General features: G+C 52.3%; 7 protein-coding genes across 7 annotated transcripts; 4 read left to right on the top strand and 3 right to left on the bottom strand.

The window, feature by feature from the left end:
* Positions 1-682: 682 nt before the first annotated feature.
* J7T55_007594 (uncharacterized protein) lies at positions 683-3660 on the top strand (the record flags this gene model as incomplete). The annotated part of the gene is made up of 10 exons (XM_053134883.1): positions 683-715; positions 815-1264; positions 1465-1750; positions 1814-1847; positions 1908-2086; positions 2140-2719; positions 2979-3159; positions 3272-3376; positions 3440-3529; positions 3601-3660. The coding sequence occupies 10 exons, from the start codon at positions 683-685 to the stop codon at positions 3658-3660; spliced, it is 1998 nt and encodes a 665-aa protein (XP_052987387.1).
* An 803-nt stretch (positions 3661-4463) lies between these two features.
* J7T55_007593 (uncharacterized protein) lies at positions 4464-5809 on the top strand (the record flags this gene model as incomplete). Its single annotated transcript, XM_053134882.1, has 3 exons — positions 4464-4912; positions 4969-5401; positions 5624-5809. 3 exons carry the CDS (start codon positions 4464-4466, stop codon positions 5807-5809), a joined length of 1068 nt encoding a protein of 355 aa, XP_052987386.1.
* A 209-nt stretch (positions 5810-6018) lies between these two features.
* Positions 6019-6934, bottom strand: J7T55_007592 (uncharacterized protein; the record flags this gene model as incomplete). The annotated part of the gene is made up of 3 exons (XM_053134881.1): positions 6019-6050; positions 6283-6767; positions 6858-6934. The coding sequence occupies 3 exons, from the start codon at positions 6932-6934 to the stop codon at positions 6019-6021; spliced, it is 594 nt and encodes a 197-aa protein (XP_052987385.1).
* A 1042-nt stretch (positions 6935-7976) lies between these two features.
* J7T55_007591 (uncharacterized protein) lies at positions 7977-10153 on the top strand (the record flags this gene model as incomplete). Its single annotated transcript, XM_053134880.1, has 5 exons — positions 7977-8052; positions 8215-8539; positions 8760-9293; positions 9345-9828; positions 9965-10153. The coding sequence occupies 5 exons, from the start codon at positions 7977-7979 to the stop codon at positions 10151-10153; spliced, it is 1608 nt and encodes a 535-aa protein (XP_052987384.1).
* A 1101-nt stretch (positions 10154-11254) lies between these two features.
* Positions 11255-12525, top strand: J7T55_007590 (major facilitator superfamily transporter; the record flags this gene model as incomplete). The annotated part of the gene is made up of 2 exons (XM_053134879.1): positions 11255-11663; positions 11825-12525. 2 exons carry the CDS (start codon positions 11255-11257, stop codon positions 12523-12525), a joined length of 1110 nt encoding a protein of 369 aa, XP_052987383.1.
* A 206-nt stretch (positions 12526-12731) lies between these two features.
* J7T55_007589 (uncharacterized protein) lies at positions 12732-18321 on the bottom strand (the record flags this gene model as incomplete). The annotated part of the gene is made up of 2 exons (XM_053134878.1): positions 12732-15938; positions 16000-18321. 2 exons carry the CDS (start codon positions 18319-18321, stop codon positions 12732-12734), a joined length of 5529 nt encoding a protein of 1842 aa, XP_052987382.1.
* A 1053-nt stretch (positions 18322-19374) lies between these two features.
* On the bottom strand, positions 19375-20617 carry J7T55_007588 (uncharacterized protein; the record flags this gene model as incomplete). Its single annotated transcript, XM_053134877.1, has 2 exons — positions 19375-20496; positions 20585-20617. The coding sequence occupies 2 exons, from the start codon at positions 20615-20617 to the stop codon at positions 19375-19377; spliced, it is 1155 nt and encodes a 384-aa protein (XP_052987381.1).

Genomic DNA, 20617 nt, shown 5'->3' with positions numbered 1-20617 from the left:
GTCGGGATTCGGCCCCGCCATCACAGCTTTCCCTTCCGTTGAAGCGTTCAATGATACTTATAGTTGAGAGTCTTGAGAATCGAGAAGTTCAGTCGTTTCATGGGAGGAAAGCGAGACTTGTCGACAGAGCCTGTCAGCTTGGACTAGATTCCTCGGAGAGCGCAGCATATCAGGCAGCAGGCCTTTTTTGTCCTGCTTACTGGGTAGACATGGAGAACGATGTATATATAGACCAAACAAGGAAGTACTAATGGTAGGCAAATTAAAGCGGTGGGCATGGGGCTGTGCATGCCCATGGTGGCTTGAAGTGGTGCAGCATAGCTGCGATAGTCCTGAATCCGTTAGCGCGGACGCGGTGCAACCCACTTACATTGCCTCAAAATGGGCCTCTTCTTGTCCACTACCGATTATTGACAGCCGATTCGTGTAAAGAGGGCTCAAGTTTTCGGTGTGCGGCGCAGCCACTGCAGCGCATGCATCATCCCTTGTACAATGCAGCTCCGAAGCGTTATAACTTTTATCACAAGCTGGAGGGGGCTCAGCCTCGTTGTCTTTTTCTTTTTTCTCCTTCTTGGTTTGTAGAGATCCTTTTCTAAAGCTGCAAACAGACATCCGACGAACTGAGAGTATTTTCGGACAAACAAATCGCGCAGAGAGGAAGACGGCGAAGATGGCCTTTGCAATGTGCGGCAGTCACGAGATCTGTTATGGCACGGTGAGTCCTGCCAGGGGGTACGACCTGTCACACATGACAGATTCAGGCATCATAGATCTTCAGATGTGTAACTTTGCTGACAGTATATGTGACAATCAGTTATACGATGCTTTGGCAAAGCCAGTCGGTAATACAACCGTCTTGAGGAACACAGCGTCAACTCAAATGTCAAGTTCGTATGCGTCTTTTCATTTGCAACATATGGGCGGAGTAGTGAAGCTTTGTTCTGAAGATGGCGTCAAATTTGCGATTCTGGATGCTCAAACGACTTCGAAGCTCCAAGTAGTGGATCAAATCGCAGAGACGCGGTCCGAGGCAGTTGTTGAACTTCGCAGCATTGTCAAGCGTAAATCAAAGTCCAGAGAGCCGTTCAACCTCACAGTCAACATTTTTGGGCCTCGAAATGCTGCAGATGAGGTCTCACTGGCGCTTTCGAGGATTAGTGTCTTCCTTCAGCATCCACAAGCCCTGGATAGCCATATCGACTACCACAATCCAGACATTTTGGTGTTTCCTGGAGATGAGCTGGTAATGAGGAAATACATCGGCGTAGGCACATCAGCGTGGAAACATGACCACTTAACTAGAGACATCGAGGATATCTTTGGGTCTCTGGGGCAAGAAGTGGCTCCAGAGGAGGATGAACTTTGTCCTATCGATGGCCTGAGATCTGCACTTACAAAGTTCGTACATTATCCAAAGCAGAAACAAGCTCAATGCCGATACTGACTGACACCAGGCATCAACAGGACGGTATGCGCTTTATCCTCAAGCGAGAAGATGAGACATTCTGTAAATACCTGTCAGCACGGATCTGCACCACTGCCGGTATCCAGCATTCCCAATATGAAGAGGGTCGGGCAGTTCTTGGCGGTATGATTGCAGATGTAATGGGGCTTGGAAAGACACTCACCACCCTCGTCTCAATATTGCGGTCATCCTCAAAGGCGTCTGAATTTCATTTTGCCAGGCGAGCCTTTCGTGAGCAGGATGAGATCCGAACCAAGTCGACATTAGTAGTCGTCCCATCTGCTCGTGAGTATGAATGGTTAGGACACGTTTCCATCAAGGTTTGAAGTCAATTGACATCATTTGCAGAGCTACTGGAGAATTGGGAGTCCGAGATTGAATCGTGGGTAGCGGCCTGTTTAGAATGATCGTCCGTGTTCACGCAACTGAAATCTTTTTACAGACACTTTTTCCACGGTGTTCTTCGACACGTACGCTTCCACGGACAGAGTCGACCGAAAGAGGCTGAGGCTCTCCAAAAATACGACATAGTTTTAACTACTTATGCGACATTAGCCGCCGATCATGGTGGTCAGGGTCTCATGTATCGCATGGAATGGTACCGGATCGTGCTAGACGAAGGTTAGTCCGTCGCGTAAACATGTGTGTGCAATTTTGCTGATCTTTTTCAATAGCTCATTGGATCCGGAATTCCTCATCGAAGCAATTCAAGGCTGCCGCGGAGCTTAACAGCAGGAGAAGATGGTGTCTGTCCGGGACGCCAATCCAAAACAGACTGGACGACCTTGCGTCGCTAGCTCAATTCCTGCGGATTCACCCTGTTTCGTCGAAAGATCTATTTCAGAAGTATATTTTTGCGCCTCTCGCGAACACAACCCCTAACTCGAAGCCACTCCGGGCATACATGGAGGCTTATTGTCTGCGGCGGACCGAATCCTGTCTTTCCTTGCCGGCAAACCGTGAGGTGACTATTGCTCTTCGCTTGTCAAAGGCAGAGCGAGAATTATATGATCAAGTATTGGACGACACTCGACGACAAATTGATGACTTGATCAGCACGGGAAAGAATTTACGCTGTACCAAACTGTTTACAGCCCTAATGCGACTGCGGATGATTTGCAATTTGGGGACATTTCCTATGGGGAGCACTGACGAGACCTGGGCTTATGATTCCACATTAGGACGCTCAAAAAGCCAGTACCAATGCGAGCGATGCTCCACAGTGGACGAAGATACCCTGCTGCTTCTATCCACGTGTGAAGTGTGCCCCGATTGCTTGATACCATTACATCAACGTTCGCCCAGCCCACTTCCTCCATCATTCCGGGCCAAGTTTGGAAGGCTGTTGCGGCGAGTTCAACTTCTCTGAGACGACAGGACTTCTCTACAAAATTAGATGCGGTGGTACAGAACGTGGCTGCAACTAGTAGCTCACTAAACAAGACGTGAGGCGAATATCCACCGTCCCATTTGATTACTGTACTAACATATTTCCTAATCTCTTCCCCTCCAGTATTATCTTTTCGTACTGGAAGACCACCTTGCGTGTTCTAGCTCGGCTTTTGACTCTTGCTGGCATCAGCTACATTCAAGTCGACGGGGAAACAAGCTATGCGGATAGATCAGAAAATCTGAAGGCTTTTAGAGAAGACCCAGGCTTGCTCGTCATTCTGATGACCATCGAGACTGGTGCTGTAGGGCAAGTCACTGAGGACTCTTTTAGCACATTATCACAAAAATATCTAATGAAGTATTCACAGCCTCACCCTGACCGTGGCAAATCGTGTACACATCATCGAGCCACAGTGGAATCCCTCAATAGAGGAGCAGGCGGTCGCCCGAGCTCTCCGGATGGGCCAAAAGTCCGAAGTCAACATTTACCGATATGTGATGCAGAATACCGTTGAACAGGTACAGTAATACTTCTTTATCGGATTCCATTTTTTGGAGACTTAAATTGCTGAAAATGATCAGAACGTTGTCAATCTCCAAAAGAGAAAGTCAGGTCTAGCGAAATTCACACTTGCCACAGGGGCAGACGACAATATCTCGAATACTCTACAGGTAGGCAAGCTGCCCCATGAGACAGGTGCTCACAGAGGCTATGTAGCGATCTTACTAATAAATGATGACAGGAGCTGGAGACTATTCTAGACTTGAAACCTCAAAAGAGGCCTGCTAGTGAAATGAAATGAGGCATGGAGTAACTTGAATCACGGGCATGTATGTTCTTTTGTCAGAGTCTAGCAATACTATTAAATTGTATAAGTTCAAGAACACTTATGTATATTAAGTTGCTACATATTGCATAGGTAATAATTGCTAAGCTTTTATTTTTATTTTATTCAAAATCATTGGAATAGGAAATCTTGATCAATTTTATGCTTCTTTGCTAAATTCGTTAGTATTAATGTGTTGAGATACAGGTAACTCAAGAACCAGCTTGAGAACTTCCGGCTCGCAGCTGCACCTGAATGCGTGTGGGTACTTCCGTTCAAGAACAATGAGGAGCTTACGCAAATCCCGTATTGCTAAGCAAATCCTTTCCAGTGAGCACAAAAGACCCATGCTGTCTTCAGGTGATTATTTGGATAACGTGAGATTACTCGAAAGCAACTAAGAAACCACAAGGTGGCTGCGTGCAAAGCCCCCTTTCGGACGTGACTGCTTCAGCCTGGCGTTCTTGGCTACACTTCGAGATCACAGAAGGAAGCAGGATTCTCACCCAGCGTGTGAGAGTTAGTGTCATGAGGCACAATAAATGATCAGGTTCATGAAATCAGGGGTAAGCAGCTACTGTGAGATACTGGGCCACATGATTCAATGATGGTATGGCCGGCGATCGTCTACGATCTGTTCAAGTATATAAACCGTCAAAAAGAGCCCGAAAGAAGACACTTGATACCATGTGTTGTTCAGATTCTTCGAAAAGAAAAACAGATATCGATAACTTGCATACCTTTTGAAACATCCACATACTTGATCACAATCACTCATCATGGAATCTGCAGAGCCCTCACCTAAGCCAACTCTGATCAACCCACTCACTCGCTACGAAGACTTCAAGTTTGAGTTTCCCCCGAACACGTACCCTAAGCAGGTTCTTCAAACAAGTTTCAAGTACCCTCCGGACTGCGGAGAGAAGAGCTATGTTGGAAGTGGTCGTCTCAAGGGTCGCCGTGCTCTGGTCACTGGAGGCGACTCAGGCATCGGAAGAGCCGTTGTCATTGCTCTGGCTCGAGAAGGAGCCAAAGTAGCGATTAACTACCTTCCTGAGGAGGAGCCAGATGCGGAGGATCTCACACAATTCCTGGCCAAGGACCATCAGGTCAAACACGACCTGATTCGAATCCCAGGAGATCTGAGGAGCAAATCCTTTTGCTACGAGCTCGTCCTTAAAGCATTCGATAAACTGGGCGGGCTTGACCTCGTCGTGAACAATGCTGGGTAGGTAGACTTTCTCTTCTGGGAACCAAGCCGCCTTGGTGCTGACTCTGCAACAGATACGCTGGCGGCAAATTTGAGAACTTTGACGGTTTGGATCCCGAAGTGTGGGACGACATTTTCAAGGTAAATGTCTACGCCAGTCTGCACATCACCCAAGCAGCTGCACCGCTCCTCCCTCCAGGATCCTCCATTATATTCACTGTGTCTTCGACGGGCAATGATCCGCAGCCTGGGATAGCTGCCTACTCTGCATCCAAGGGCGCGCTCCGCAACTTTGTCAACGGTGCCGGATCGGAGCTTATCAAAAGGGGCATCAGAGTCAACGGCGTCGCCCCAGGGTTCACGTACACTCCACTGCTGGTGTACACCGGTTTGACGGAGAAGGTAACAGATGGGATAGTCTCTTCGCTCGTGCCAGAGGGACGTCTCCAGCAGCCTGCTGAACTGGCTCCCGTGTATGTGACTCTGGCGGATGATCAGGCATCTTATGTCTGTGGCAGCGTTTATGGAACTCACGGAGGTATCTTGGCTGTCTATTAAACTTTTTGAAGAGTTAAGAGGATTCGCGGTTCAAGGATATCAATGACCGTAAGCAGTTCACTTTATGGCTTTAAATTAAAAAGTTCAATAAGCAATTCTAAGATATTGAGCGTATATGAAAGGGCACCATCTGAGAGAGGGCAGTCTGGTAATCAATATTGTGTCGCACAGGTCATTGGTAAGCTGGTTTACCTCAAGGAGTGGGTTATCAAAGCGGCCAGCTACAAGCGACGCTCTGTCTTTCCCAAAGAGCTGGTCAATACATGCATGAACTCAGTGAGCCTTCTGAGCTGGTACTGGCAGATCATCCTGGATGGTGTTGAGGGCAGGGGTGCGCGTACGACCCGGACGAAATAGCTCCTCCTGTCAAGAAGCAGCAGACACAGTCTTGTTCTGATCAAGCCATGAGACATCTGATGCATGCAGTACTGAGGCGAACCAAAAAAAGATTCACAGCCTCTTGAGGGGGGGGGGGGTCGCAGTCGATGGACAGGATGGGGTGAGAAATACCTTTCAAGGCCTGTTGCCAATGACCTTTAGGCAAAGCCTTAATATTGAGATGGTCCCTACGTCGTCGTGGCACGAAGGCTCGATTTGACTAACGAAATAGGAATTCAGATTAGAGTCAGGGGTACGTCATTTAACAGATAGAACTCTGATTTACGACAGCGCGCTTGCGCAGACAGATTAATAGCGCTGAGATGGGGCAACTCCTACGTAGAAGTGTACTGAAGTATCACGACAGACAGCCATTACAATACTCAAATACTATATATAGGGATAGATGTCGGGGAGGGCCTGCCTCTGCCTCCACCAAGGCCCCATCCCACAGAGATCATTGTACAACTCCACGTACGACTGACACGAGGCCAGCATCCATGTCTCATCATTCCCACCATCCTCCTCAAGTATATCTTCATCCCCAATTTCCCTGAGCTCCTCCAAATCCTCTTCAGTGGGAGGCCTTGGTGGTGGGGCGAGACGATCCAGCCCGATCACCATAAAATACGGCTCTGACCAATTCGACTTACCCTTGTTCTTCTCCATCGAGTCCAGACACTCCTTATCAACCATTATGCACGCCTCAAACCGCGCCACAAGCCCCGCCTGACCGATCAGCTCGTGGTCCGCCCCAGGCCCGTCCCGCTCCACTGAGCGCGCCTCGCTCCACTCCCGAAAGCGCAAGCGGACCTCCCCTGTCGGCGCCGCGTCCAAAGCCTTGCGATCCTCCACGATGGTCCACTCGTGGTACGGCGCGAGCATGTAGTCAGACCCCATCGCCTTGAGACCCTCCTCGAGTTCGTTTTCTAGGTTGCTCACGTAGCGGTCTCAGGCGGCGTCGTCGTCGTATGTGCAGCGGTAGATGTGGAAACCCCCTCTGCGAAAGCCTGTCTTTTGCATCGACAGGATGGTGGAGGGCAGACCGTACGCGCCCAGACCATCATTGGGATCGGGCAGTGTAGGGAGTGCGGTGGTGCTCATGATGGAGGTGTTGCAGAGTGGCCGTGCATGGGTGGCCTGGGCATAAAATTTATGGCGTGTTTGTGGCTGGTTAAGAAAGAACGATGGAAACACAAATGTTGGCGGCAGCCATGTATTGTGAAGAGGTGAGACTGTATTGATGTTGCAGGCATAAAATTCGTACAACATGAATCGGGCCCTGAACGTTGAGAAGAGGAGCTTGGGTGAGGTCTGGAGGACCATGGGTGCATACAGATCAAATCCCTAAAAGTTACGAAACGATACAATCTCTATGAATAATACAACATTGACCAACCAATCAAGTCTTGTTTTCTTACGATATATACCATATATTTGTGCCGTAATGTAACTCTACGAACCAGCTACCCAAAATCTGACTGAACTTTGCTATACGGATATGTCTGCACTTGTTGATGTGCACAGAGTTGAAGGACGCCTTGAAAGTTACGTTTCATAACTTTGAGGGTTCAGACCTGTAAGTTCGAAGTTAACAAAAGAAAGCCCTACAAGACCGGAAGAATTGGGTCGCTGGCGCCATAACTTATAATAGACAGACCCAACGGGTTGCAGTGTGGAAAACCTGCATCTGGGCAGGAGATGAGCTTAGTCATACAATTGTAGGCCAAAAAGGCCAAGCATAAGGTCACTACATGCTTGATACTCTCTGATTCCAACTAACCACAAATGTAATGTAAGTGGGGTGGCGCACAATGGGTAAGATTCATGGTTCCAATGACAAAGCGCCGCTATTGGACGGTTTCGCCGAAGGCTTCGCCCGGCTCCCTAAGGTCCGACAGTTAGCAAGCCCGGATCTCCAAGGCACTTGTAGCAGAGATGGACTTGTCCCTCTCCCATTGCCCTGAACTGGTGGCTGGACGGATCGATTCAGCCTCATCGAGTTGAATTTCGTTAACGCCCAGCCCTCCCTAAACCTTGAGACCACTGCCCGATTGCCAATGACTAATATCCTGGCCGGGGCTCTCAATCTCTGAATACCCCGATTCGGCCAAGGCGTTCGTTTGCCAGTACCATCACATGCGTTATGACCATCGAACAGCCTCAGTCCCACGTCCCCCCTGAGGCGGAAACCCCCATATCTTCAACTAAACTGAAATTGAGTATGACTGCCCTAGTCTGAATCACCTTATCGAGGTTTCCGCTGCTCTGTATCGCCTCTGCGGGCGAATATCATTGTTTATCCATCTTCTAATTTCCACCAGGGACCAGAGCCTGCATCACTTGCCACCAACGCAAAGTCAGATGTGATATCCTAACGAAAGGCTCTCCATGTTCCAACTGCCTGGCTCAGAACAAGCCAAGCTGCCACATCTACAAGAACAAGAAGTCCCAAACTGCCCAGGCCCGAGCTGCCCGCCGTCCTCGCCGCATTATTGCTATCCAACCTCGAAACCACCAGACGCAGCAGCCAACACAAGCCGCAACAACATCTCAGAAGGACACCAACGGCCCCCAATGGGAAACTGATACTCCCTTGCGTCAAGTTTCTGAAGACACTTCGAGCCCTTTGACATCACGTGAGCCTCTCAATGAGCAACAACGAGATGCTTGTCGGAACTGGCGGGGCTCTGCGTCTCAGTCCGCCTCGTCTGGTGATCGAGACCAGCTCAACGAACAGACAACCAAGAATCTGGCAGATTTCCTAGACACATAGTGTAGCGAAAGCAAGCGAAATTGGTGCAAATCATCGAATCCACTTTATCGGGAACGAGTTCTCAAACTTGAACTATCTGGTCCGTCAACGTGCTTCGCATGTAAACCAAAATCAGCTTCACTTCGGAAGTCAACATTCTCTCCCGAGACTTAGTTCCGCACCCTCCGAGGCACTCAAACTGCCCGATAAGTCTCTTGCAGACGAGCTGATCCAAGTCTACTTCAGTCGCATCAACCCAGGATGGCCCATCGTTGACGAGGAAGATTTCATGGATAGATACAAGTCTACCGATCCTAGAAAATCGGTTCCTCTCCTGCTCCTCAACTCTATCCTCCTTGTGGGTGCTCACGTATCGGCATCACGGCGCAATGACTACAAGTCGCTCAAGGCTTGTTTCTTCCGCCGAGCCAAGATGCTCATCGATGTACAATTTGAGGATGACAGAAAGGTATACATCCAGGCGGCGCTCCTCATGACGTGGAATTGTGATCACCTCGAGGACATTGTTTCCAACTCGTGGTATTGGATTGGTTTCGCGGCGCGAACAGCGTTGGGTTTAGGCATGCACCGCGACACTTCGCAATCTCGAATGTCGGCCGTTACAAAACGAGAATGGGTTCGGCTGTGGTGGGTGCTGTTCCAGTTCGACGTCTTAGTGTCTGTAGCGCATGGACGACCTCAAGCCATGTGAGTGTTTTCTTCTGTACTGCCTTATTAGAAAAGACTCTAATCGCGCAGAAGACGGCTTGATGAGTCCGATACTCCACCTCTGCAGGAGTGTCACTTCGAGGGAATTCCCGGTGCCAAAGTGGCCTTCGTGACAGCGCATACTCACCTATGCGTCATCCTGTCCAAGTCAATGCGACAGATCTTACAGCTAAAGTCTAGTCCAGCAGAGAGGGCAGATGCGAAAAGGCAGGCTGGCGAATCCCTTGGCCAATTTGTAACGCATCTGCCTGACTGTCTTCGTTTGCCTCAGCCTCAGGCCGATACTTGGCAATCATTTCTCTACCTTACCTACAACAACTTCCTCATCCTCCTCCACAGACCTCCCGCTCAGCCCAGCCCCAACTCGTGTCTAGCAGCTACGTCAGGCGATTCGTCCATATGTGCTGATGCTATTGCGGTTATCACATCGACCTTTGACTTTATCGGAGCGACAAATGCGTTTGGCGAGTTGGCACTACCATCCGTCTACACTCTTTTCACCTCCTTGGTTCACGTCAGTGGCGAAATTGCATCAACCAATCCGCTAGTCGCAGCCAAGTCAAAAAGAATGCTCGATTCTCTATTGAACTCGCTTCGAGAACTCGCTCATTATTGGATATATCCACGAAGTATTCTCCGTGTTTTCGAAGGGCAAGCTGTGTGGGAAAGCCAACAAAGGAATCGGTGCGACGGCCAAGATCAATATTCTGCTGCGGATCATGAACATCACCAAACGGATGGTGTTGATGGGGATAGTCTTGACCTTTTTCTCACAAGGTGTCTCATGGACATATCGCCCAGCATCGGTTTCGGTCCCACAAATGGGCCTAACAACATGATCCTCACTCCGTCCTCCATCTTGTCCAGCCAACCATCCTCGTTCACTACTGCAGACAACCCTGGAGTTGACAGAACGCTTTCTCCAGTGGCAAGAGCCAGGGACATATCACAAGAGGAACAATATAAAGAAGGTTCAAACGAGAGTAATTTGATGGCAGACGAACCCGCCACGATATCCTTTCCATGGACTTTAGATCTCCTATCAGACGGCATGCCTGACGGGCACAACATCTCGTAAATAAATCATCTGATTACCGAAAGTCTTTGTATCACATGCGCTATTAAGGCAAGGTTGAATGTGGGTGTGTTGATTTGGGATCCACTTCTGGGTCACATACCTTGTAGATACCAACTACAACACGAGGTCCCTCTTCACCTGGAGAGCCAATGTCTTCTAGGTAGCGAGGCTTCAGGCGCCCGATATAGTTTCGATGATCCCCGCGCTACAACGAGTCAGTCTACTGAAAGCAAAGACAGCTTATCAAGGCAGATTTTATATAAAAAGACAATCATGCACAGTGTCATCCGTAAAAGATGTATCATCCAGTATGGAATTCAGCCCTATGCCGTTCCGCTAATCCGCTCTGGTTGTACCACCTGGCTCAAGCCCAGACGCCGCGTCCCACATTACTTGGGCTGCTGTCTCATGTATCAAGCTACCAATAGACTCTCTTGACAATTGTGCTCCTGATGAGGAACTCCATGTGAGACTGCTGGTTGTCGTCGATTTCCAATGTTTTACGGTTTGGGGGATTCGTCGGTCGTTGCTAATATCAGCTAGGTTGAGTCAAGTCTGGAGGACGAAGTCCCTGCTGATTGGCCGCCGTGTCCGAAACTATTCGAGAACCTCTTCTGGGTCTGGACCCTCATTGGTCGAGAACGGCCGAGAGGCGTCTTATACAGTTTTGGACTCTACGTCGGCGAAAGTAAGGATGCCGTTGTCGAAAATACCTCGGGAAGACCGTCAAGGAACCTCTTCAATTATCGTTAACTGGTATTCTAGTATTCTTATAAAGACGAGCTGGTAAGGAAGCCATGCCCAAGTACAAGTACTAACGATCAAGAGACCCAACTTCATCGTTTTCCTTTACTGATCGACAATGATATTTCAGAAGATCAAAACCGACCCCGGCCCTGCCCCTGATGGCGAAACGACGGCTTGGCTTCAGGTTGTCGCCGGGGTGCTCATAAATGCCCTTTCATGGGGATACTCGTCCTCCTTTGGCGTGTACCAGCTCTACTACACCACCGCCTTGTCTCTTCCGCCTTCGCAAGTCTCTTGGATCGGCTCTACCCAAGTCTTCCTGACCTTCTTTATCAGCGCCTTCTCCGGGCGTTCGGCCGACGCAGGATTAGCCCAGCAGACGGTGCTCCTTGGGTGCTTCCTGGGTGTATTCGGCACGTTCATGACGAGCTTGGCTACAAAGTATTGGCAGATCTTCCTGGCCCAGGGGATATGCACAGGGCTAGGAATGGGCTTGATGTACATGCCTACTGTCGCCATTATCAGTTCCTACTTTCAGAAGAAGAGAGGGTTAGCATTGACCACATCAGCCTCCGGAAGTGGTGTTGGGAGCATTGTGTTTCCGTTGGTGGTACAGAACCTGCAAGACAAAATGGGTGAATCAACAATGCCTCCGCTTTGATTGTGACTGAGCTGACTAGAAAAGGATTTTCTTGGGCTGTTCGTATCCAGGCTATCATTGCCCTCCTCTTTGCCGTCATTATTCTCACCCTACTACAACCCCGACTACCGTCCCGGAAGGCCGGTCCCATCATAGAACTGCGAGCCTTTCTTGAAGCCTCGTACTCCCTCTTTACGATCGGCATGTTCTTCATCTTCCTGGCTCTTTATTTTGCGTTTTTCTACATCAACTCATATGCCACGACTGTCATCGGCGTTTCCAGCGAGACGGCTGCAACATTTCTCGTCATTATCAACGCCATCACGATACCATCGCGCCCTCTACTAGGTTACTTCTCGGACAGATTGTTCAATGCCTTGCTCACGTTAGCACTGGCGAGCATATTTATGGCTTGTATGCTCTTCACCTGGATCCCGGTCAAGACTCTCGGTGGCATGTACGCCTGGGTAGCGGTATACGGATTTGCTACTGGAGGAACCCAAGGCATGTTTAGTGGTGCTCTGGCTTCACTCACCCATGACCCCGCGAAGATGGGAACAAGGTTCGGCATGGTGTGCTCTGTCCTTGCCTTTGCAAGTTTAGCAGGACCACCAATAGCTGGAGGTCTCATCGAGAGCATGAACGGCAGTTTTGTCGGGGCTCAGGCTTGGGCTGGGACAGTCACTCTCATAGGTAGTCTTTTTATCACCGCAGCACGGTGGTCAGATAGGAAAGCCGTTCACTAGATTGCAATCAAAATGCTTGGTAGATCAAGAGTCGTAATTATTGATATGTGCCTTGACCCCTTTGCCTTTTGTTTGAACTGGGACCTTCGAATATCTTCACACTATGATTGAAAAGACCTCAAATTCCATGTCTACATCGCAAGAAACAAATTTCTCTATCATCGCATGAATCGTTGACCAATCAGAAAGTCTACAGTATCTCCCAATCAAAGCTCAGCCAACGCCTCGCCCATGACCTTCTTCACATCCACGCTCCTCTCCGCCTCGCGTGCCTCAGTAATTACCCTCCTCATAGTCCCAGCCACGCCCTCCGCCTTAGACGCCGCGTCACCAAACACCCCCTTCTTAACAGCCCTCGCCAGCGCGACCGTGGCCTGAGCGCGCGCAATCCGCTGCGTCTCAACGCCAACATCCGGCTTGTCCACATCCAGGCTGTCAAAATACCTCTTGGCGACGTCTCCCCCCTCCTTGCCGGCGACACCATCGGCAGCAGCGTCCTTCATCAGGTCCTCGACAGCCTTATACCAGACCTCCCGACGAATCAGATCGAATCGCGGCTTCGCAAAGAAAGGTCCCAGGACGTCGAGGATCTTCCCAGCCACCTCGACAGGCTGCTTCTTCAACAGCGGGCGATTATACCCGCGGGCAACAACCTCCACCGCCCCGAGCGCGGTCTGGTAGACAAGCACCTCCTTCTCCTTGGCGACCTTGCCGCTGTCCCCATCGACATCCATCCGGTCCTCGTCAGCATACTCGTCCAGGAACGGCCGCACGATGCCCACCACCTCGTCCCACATGTCGACGTCCTCCCGCGCGGCAGCGCACCGCCACAGGCACTTGAACGCGGGCACGCGGTACGTCTCGTTATTCCGCTTCGCCTCGCGCAGGGCGACCTTCTTCAGCTGCGCCGCGATGGCGGCGTCGGCCTCCCAGAACGCCTTGCCCTTGGCGGCGACGTCGGCCAGCGCGTCCAGCAGCTTCTCCTTGCCGGCGAAGGTCTTGAGGGCGAGCGCGCGGTCGAACGCGGGCCACAGGCGCGCGAGGTGCGCGACGTTGACGGTGGACCCGGAGTGGTCGCCCGCGGCCGTGACGGCCGTGACGGCGCTGGCTGCAGTCAGCGCGCCCGCGTGCTTGAGGCTCCATTGTGGTGTGTCGAGTGCCCTCTGCACGAGTGCCTCCACCTCGGGCACGAAGCGCGTCGCCGTCCTGCTGCTGCCCGCATGGGTCTCCCACACCTCCTTGAATGCCTTGGTCACATACTCGTCCACGTCGTGCATCCCCAGGTAGCTGAATGGGAGCAGGCTGCCCTCCAGCGCGTTGAAGTGATCGGGGCTGATCTTGGAGAGCGACAACACCACATCCGCCACCTTTTGCCTGCGCGCTTCATCCTCGGCGTTGAAGTATAGCGTTTCGAACTTGGCGATGAAGCGCTCTTTGGCTTCTGATGGGGCGTGTCGCATTATGTAGGCTGCAGCCTTTGCATATCCTTGGCTCACCTCGTCGTTGCGGTCAAGGCACTGCTTCTCCAGGACCCGCAGGAAACGGTCTGCGTATGGCCGAAAGTCGTTGGTATGCCGTGTCGCCAGCGTGCCCAGCAGCCTCGCACATCCAACCTTCGTAGGCATTCCAAGGGCCGACTTGATGGTCTCTTCGAGGCCAGATGCCAGGTCCGGCATGACGCTCTCGTCGACGTTGCGAAGGCAGTTCTCGATGGCCTGGGAGATGGGGCTCTGATTGACCATCTGGCTGCGGATCTTATCAATCTTCTCCCGATCATCTTCGCCGAAACGCTGATAGTAGTAGTTGATTGCGTCTGGCTCGATGGTACTCAGCAGTCCCAGCAGGTGCGTCACGATTGTGGCGATATACGGTCTCAATGCACTCCCACCGGTCTTGGTGATCTTGATAACCGTGTCGATCGCGAAACCCTTGACCTCGTTCACATTACTCTCAATGCCCTTGTCGGAGAGCAAGAAGGGCAGTGTGGAGCTCATCATGTCCTTGGCGGACGCCGACACGCCACCCTCTTCGAGCTGCCTTGTCAGAGTATTTGCCATGCCCATGCAGAGCTTCAGCGCCTCGTTACGGACCGTCGCCTTCACGTCATCGAGCACCTTGAGCGCCTTGGTCCAGATCTCGCCGTAGTACTTCTCATACTTCTGGAAAGGTCTGCCACTGATAAGATCAGCTATGGCTGAGCAGCTAGCCTGCCGCACTCGCCATTCCTTGGTGTGGATGCTCTTCAGCAAGTCGTTCATTATAGCGTCGAAGTGCTCCTCAATGACCGCATTCGAATCCTTGACCAGGGCCTTCCAGATGTCGTTCATCGACCGCTGGACATTTGTGTTCGGGTCAAATCGGTATCGGAAAAGCTTTGGATAGAGCTTGGGGTCGACTTCGGATTCAGAGAGGATGTTGCTCAGGCCGAAGCGCCCAAACGCCGAACGGGTGGACCACGTCGCCGCGTTCGAGGCGAGTGACATGAATTTGTAAACGAGACTTTGGTCACCGACCTCGTTGGCCAGGTTCATAATGTCCCTGTACGAGGTGACAGATTTCCCTTCACCTGTAGGCAGTGCACCGGCCTCGAAAAGCTCTGTGTCCTCTTCAACCTTCAGCTGCGTACCTGTTCCTGTGAAAGCGCCAACAAGATCTTTGACCAGGCTCTCCTTCAGTGAAGGATCGCCCTTTTCGTAGACCAAAGACAGACCTCTTGACGCTGTCTCCTGCACGAGCTCGTCGCGCGCGCTGAGCAGGCGCATGAACGCAACCTGGCATTCGCGCAGGCGCGCCTGGATCTCGGGCAGGTGAGAGCAATGCTGAATGATCGAAAATAGCCAGATTCCGGATGCTTTCAGGAGGGAAGGCTTGGTGGCTTTGCAATCAGTGAGTATCTTATCCAGGACCTCCTTGATCTTGTCGGCTCGCTTCTCCAACCGGTACTTGTCCGTCTGTGATTCCACATCCACTGTGAGTTGCACGACATCTGAGTCCCAGCGCGCGATGGCAGCCGTGATGGCCTCCCCTATGGCGAAATGAACCTCGGGTTGCTTGAGCTCGTGGAGTTCGTAAAGTTTTGAGAGAATGGTATCAAGGGCAGCGTCGTCGTCTTTCAGGCCGAGCGCAAGACGGCCGAGAGCAGTGATGGCCCGTTCGTTGCCTTTCTTGCACTGTGGTACCAACACATCGATATACGGCGTGATCGAGGCTTCTTCGGGCACAATCAAAGCAGTCCACAGCTGTGTGAGAGTATCAAAAATAACTTCTTGGAAAGAGAGCTGAGCGCTGCCCAGGTCTTTGACCGGGGGTAGCCATTCTTCCGCTTTTGGTTGTGTCGTGTGCGGCGCGTCGCTTCCCTTGAGGTACTTGCTTCTAAGCTCTTGCAACAGGGTTGTGTCGCCAAGAGAGGCATTCTGTTCTCTGTCAGTGAACTATACTGGCTTCATGTGTGCTTCTGCAATTGACAAATCTCACCTCGTTGCCCGCATCTGGGCCATCACTGCCCCCCACAAGAATAGGATGTGGGTAATACACAGCGCGAGACCACAAGTGTCCCAACGCAACGAACGCTCCTTGAACAGCGTTCATCTCAGCACCTACAGCCGTTCGCCATGATTGGCATTGTTGGCGCAGCACGTAGTTGATGACATTGAACAATGACGAGGGGACAGATGGATGCGCAGCAAGGATGCCAAGAGCTCTCGCAGCAAGATTTCGAACTTCCTTCTTGTTCGAGGTAACCACTGCCAACAGCCTCGGTATGCCTTCCAGAATCAGAGGTGTCAGCTCCGACTTGGGCGCCAGAGAGGCAACTTCAACAAAGCTGCGCGCGCACTCTTCCGTGGTGGCCTTGTCCTCTTGGATTCCCTCGAGGGCGGCGTGCAAGAAGGATTCCAATGCATGTCCGCTCTCCTTTCCCAAGTATTTGCGGATGGATTCCCTCGTCTGTTTATCAGACCTCACAAGGGTGTCCAACTGCTGCTCCCAGCCCGGTTCGATATTGAACTCGTCCTTCAGCGCTGCGAGGAACAGCATCCGCTTGCAGTACGTGATGGCAGTAGGGAGCGCGCTCGGGGCTAGGTCGACAAAGTTTTGCGTGATGGACGGCCCGTCTGACATCATGGCGGAAGCACCATACCCAATAGACTCCCTGAAGAAGGTCTGGACCAGCTGTTGCCAGTCGGGTAGGTCATTGGTGACCGTCGCGTCGTTGACTCTGTATGTCCAGGGATCCAGGCCCTTTCGACCCTCTTCAATGACTTCCATCCTCTCCTCGCCACGGCCGTTGATAGCCAGGATATCGACCCACCTTGCTATAGGGTCTGAAAATGCGAGGCACTGGTTTGCCCATTTTGTAGCTGCGTGTCGTACGCTCCTCACAGAATCTCCGCCATCGGCAAGTGTCATGTATGTCAGGATTATGGTCCGTAGCCTATCGACTTCTCCACTGTCGGGTTTGAATATCGATGTCATGACTGATAAAGCGCCCTCAATGTTGACCACGACCTCGGGCGTTGGGTCCTCCGAGAGCGACCGAAAAAGCCAGGCGACCAATTCCAGCAGGTTGGCCTGTTCCATCGACGAACCCCTTGCCAGCACTCCAATGGTCTCGTATGCCCTTGCACGAAGATTTCTGTCGTCAAGGGGATCCAGCGCTCGTTTCTCCTGGCTTGGTTTCGGCCATCCTTGTTCCTCAGTGATGAAACCTCGTAACAATTCAATGAGTGTTGGGCCGATATCAAATTTCCCTTTACCTGGGCCGATGCGGGCAACCCAATTGATGTACTCGAAGAGTGCTTTGTGAAGCTTGGTCAGCTGAAGTCCGTCCACAGCTTCGTCCTTGGGCTTGATGTCCCGCCGTACGACATCCAGAATGTCTTGCGTGAACGTCGTTGACAGTGCTGACTTGGACAGTAAGCCCAGGATGCGTATCCGATACATAGGTGGTAACCGAGCGTGGGCCTCAAAGAGAAGCTTGGCCCTTCCTCCATCCTCCAAGGACACCTGATTTCTCATCAACATGGCGTTCCCCACAGAGTTGATGCGCCAATCGTTACTCGCGGCAGCATACAGTGCGGGCATGAAGCGCTCCTCGTCCGTGAATGCACCACTCTCCAGAAGCTTGGCAGCTTTGATCATGGTTCCGGGCCAGTCCACAACCAGAGTTCCCTCGGGCTTTGGCTCCCCTGGCTTGCCCAGCGTGAGGAAGGCCATGTCTTCGTCGGTCAGGCCTGGCGGCTTCTTATGCGGGCTTGGGGTCAGTAGAAGATTGCCGAGCCATTTTGCGATGAACTCGGCGTCCTTGCCGTCTGTCAGGCCGACCTCTTGTCGGAAGCCCTCGTCTTCCTTGCTGCCTCTGGGTGGGATGTTGATGTCCTTGAGGGTGTGCAGGAACATGTTGAATCTGGCGGGGGTGGTGTGAGTTGTTGCATGGATGCCGTTCAAGATGGTTGGCACGAGCTTCCTCCTCTCGTCGGCACTGATCCTCTCTATGCTGTGCTGGATGAAGGTAACGTCCAGCTGCCGGACGACGGGATGGCTGTTGCTGATGTACTGGTCCAATAGGGCTGCAACTGGCAGGACGACATCGGGAGATTTGATGAAGACCTTGAGCCGCTGGCAGATGGTGACGACCTTCGCGCGAACGGAGGCATGCTCGCTGCCAGCCTTCAGCAGCAGGGCCGGGAGGTAGGGCTTCAGCAGCTGAGTGAGTTTGGGGGCGTCGTTTGCGACATTGAGAATACGTAAATTGACCTTGTCCACGAGCTCGAGCTCTCTCTGTTCGGTGGATGCCATGTTATTGCCGGGCACCCTGATTCATAGACGCAGAGTCGGTGATGGTAGGTGGTTGTGAGATGGACGGCGGGGGGTGTGAGAGCAACTGTGAGCTGTGGAAGCTCGACAGCGATGCGATTGCTGTTGCAGTGTTCCGTCCCATGCAGCTCCCACGAAGAAGATCAGCACAAAAGACTGCCAAGATGATTGTTAATATAAAGAAGGAGACACAGTAGCTGTCGTCATCAGTTGGTTTGCCTTGAGTGGCACGCCTCCTTTCCATGTTCGCCCCCGAGTCGGCCACGAGACGGCGGCTCAGAAGCCGCGTCGAGCGGTTGCAGGCCTGAAATCTGCTTACGTCAGGTCTGGTAAGGTCAAGTCCCGGGCTGCCGGTGTCTTCTCGACAACGATACACATTCCCTCTACTTCTTTTTGCTTCTCGACATGAGAGTCAGCGATTTATAGGTATGAAAACATTAATTGGTGCGATGCAAATATTATAAGGTGACTACTGATTCTTGCAAGTCCACCATGTTCGGGTCCAGGTGTCTTCTGACCGCGGTGCTCTTGTATGCTCAATGATTACGAACGAAGGCACGCAACAGGAAAACAAGAGCCGAACTTCTACAATTTTGCGTGTAACGAGTGTCTATATGGAGTCATGTAGGGCTCTTTTCTATCTTGGGGTACCAATTGGCAGCCTGAGAGCTGAAATACTCCGAGACCCGACCGACTGACCTACAGGTTCTCAGTAATTCAACCCACTCGCCCATTTCACTCCCCTCTCCAACAACTTCGTGAAGAATTGCAATGCATTGATATATGGACGTCCTATTTATACACGGTATTCTTATCCTGCAGGCGCAAAATACCACCCGACGCCCACCATGCACCGTGTCATTCTACCGACGAGCCCTCGCCTGCGCATGCCTCGCGGCACTGCACACGGCCGCACACCCCTCCCAACTGGGCGTTCTGCCCTACTTCCAATCTGTATAGAATTTCGCAGTTGGTCTTATGATAAATCTTCTTTATGGTCTCTGGTATTCTCAGACCCGTATGGTTTTAGCCAGCTTACACGGTCTCCATCTTGTTCAGGATGGCCTTGGTGAACTCCTGCGTCGTGGACTCGCCGCCCATGTCGCGGGTGCGGACCTTGCCGTCGGCGATGACGGCGTAGATGGCCTTGGAGATGCGGTTGGCGTGGTCGTCGAGGCCGAGGTGGCGCAGCAGCATGCTGCCCGACAGGATCAGCGCCGAGGGGTTGGCCTGGTCCTTGCCCTGGATGTCCAGGCCGACGTGTCGGCAGCCGGGCTCGAAGACGGCGACGTCGCGGCCCATGTTGCAGCCGGGCACGATACCGGGGCCACCGACGAGGGCGGCGCCGATGTTGGACAGGATGCCACCGTACAGGTTGGGCATGACCATGACGTCGAACTGCTGGGGCTTGGAGACGCACTGCATGGAGGCGTTGTCGACAATCATGTCGTTGGCCTCGATGGTGGGGTACTCGGCGGCGGTGCGCTGGAAGGTAGATCGGAACAGGCCGTCGGCGAGCTTCATGATGTTGGCCTTGTGGATGCAGGTAACCTTCTTACGGTTGTTGGCCAGCGCAAAGCTGAAGGCGAACTTGGCGATGCGCTCCGACTTGGCGCGGGTGATGATCTTGAGCGACTCGACGACGCCCTGGACAGACTGGTGCTCGAGGCCCGAGTACTCACCCTCGGTGTTCTCACGGATGATGCACATGTCGACGCCCTTGTGGCGGGTCTCGTAGCCGGGGACGTTCTTGATCAGGGAGATGGAGGCGTAGATGTCGAGCTCCTGTCGCATGGCGACGTTGAAGGACTTGTGGCCGGAGCGCTCGAGGGGTGTGTGCAGGATACCCTTGAGGCCGAGCTTGTTGCGGCGCAGCGAGGCGACAGACTCCTTAAACATGTCCTCGGCCGACCTGCCGCTCACGCTGTTGTCGAGGCCGGATGCGTCGATCTGCTCCCACTCGATGGGCACGTTGTCTGCCTTGAAGAGGGTCTTGACGCTCTCTGCCACCTCGGAACCGATACCGTCACCGGGAATCAGGGTCACCGTGTACTTGCCGCCATACTTGGCAGGCTTGAAGACATCGTTCTGGATGGTCGCGTAGGATCGCGCGGCGACTGAGGGCTGGGCCTGCTTGGAGGCTGCTCGCAGGAGGCTCTGGGGTGAGGATACTCGTGTCAGCGACTGTGGCAGCTAGAAGACGGCGCGGACAGTGTTCGGCGCAAGTCTGTTGGGCGTGGCTCACCTGGGCCCCTCGGGTCGAGTTTCTGGAAAGCAT

Source organism: Diaporthe amygdali (assembly GCF_026229845.1).
Source record: "Diaporthe amygdali strain CAA958 chromosome Unknown NODE_49_length_293705_cov_63_570957, whole genome shotgun sequence".
NCBI lineage: Eukaryota > Fungi > Ascomycota > Sordariomycetes > Diaporthales > Diaporthaceae > Diaporthe > Diaporthe amygdali.
This window is presented reverse-complemented; position numbering and strand designations above follow the sequence as displayed.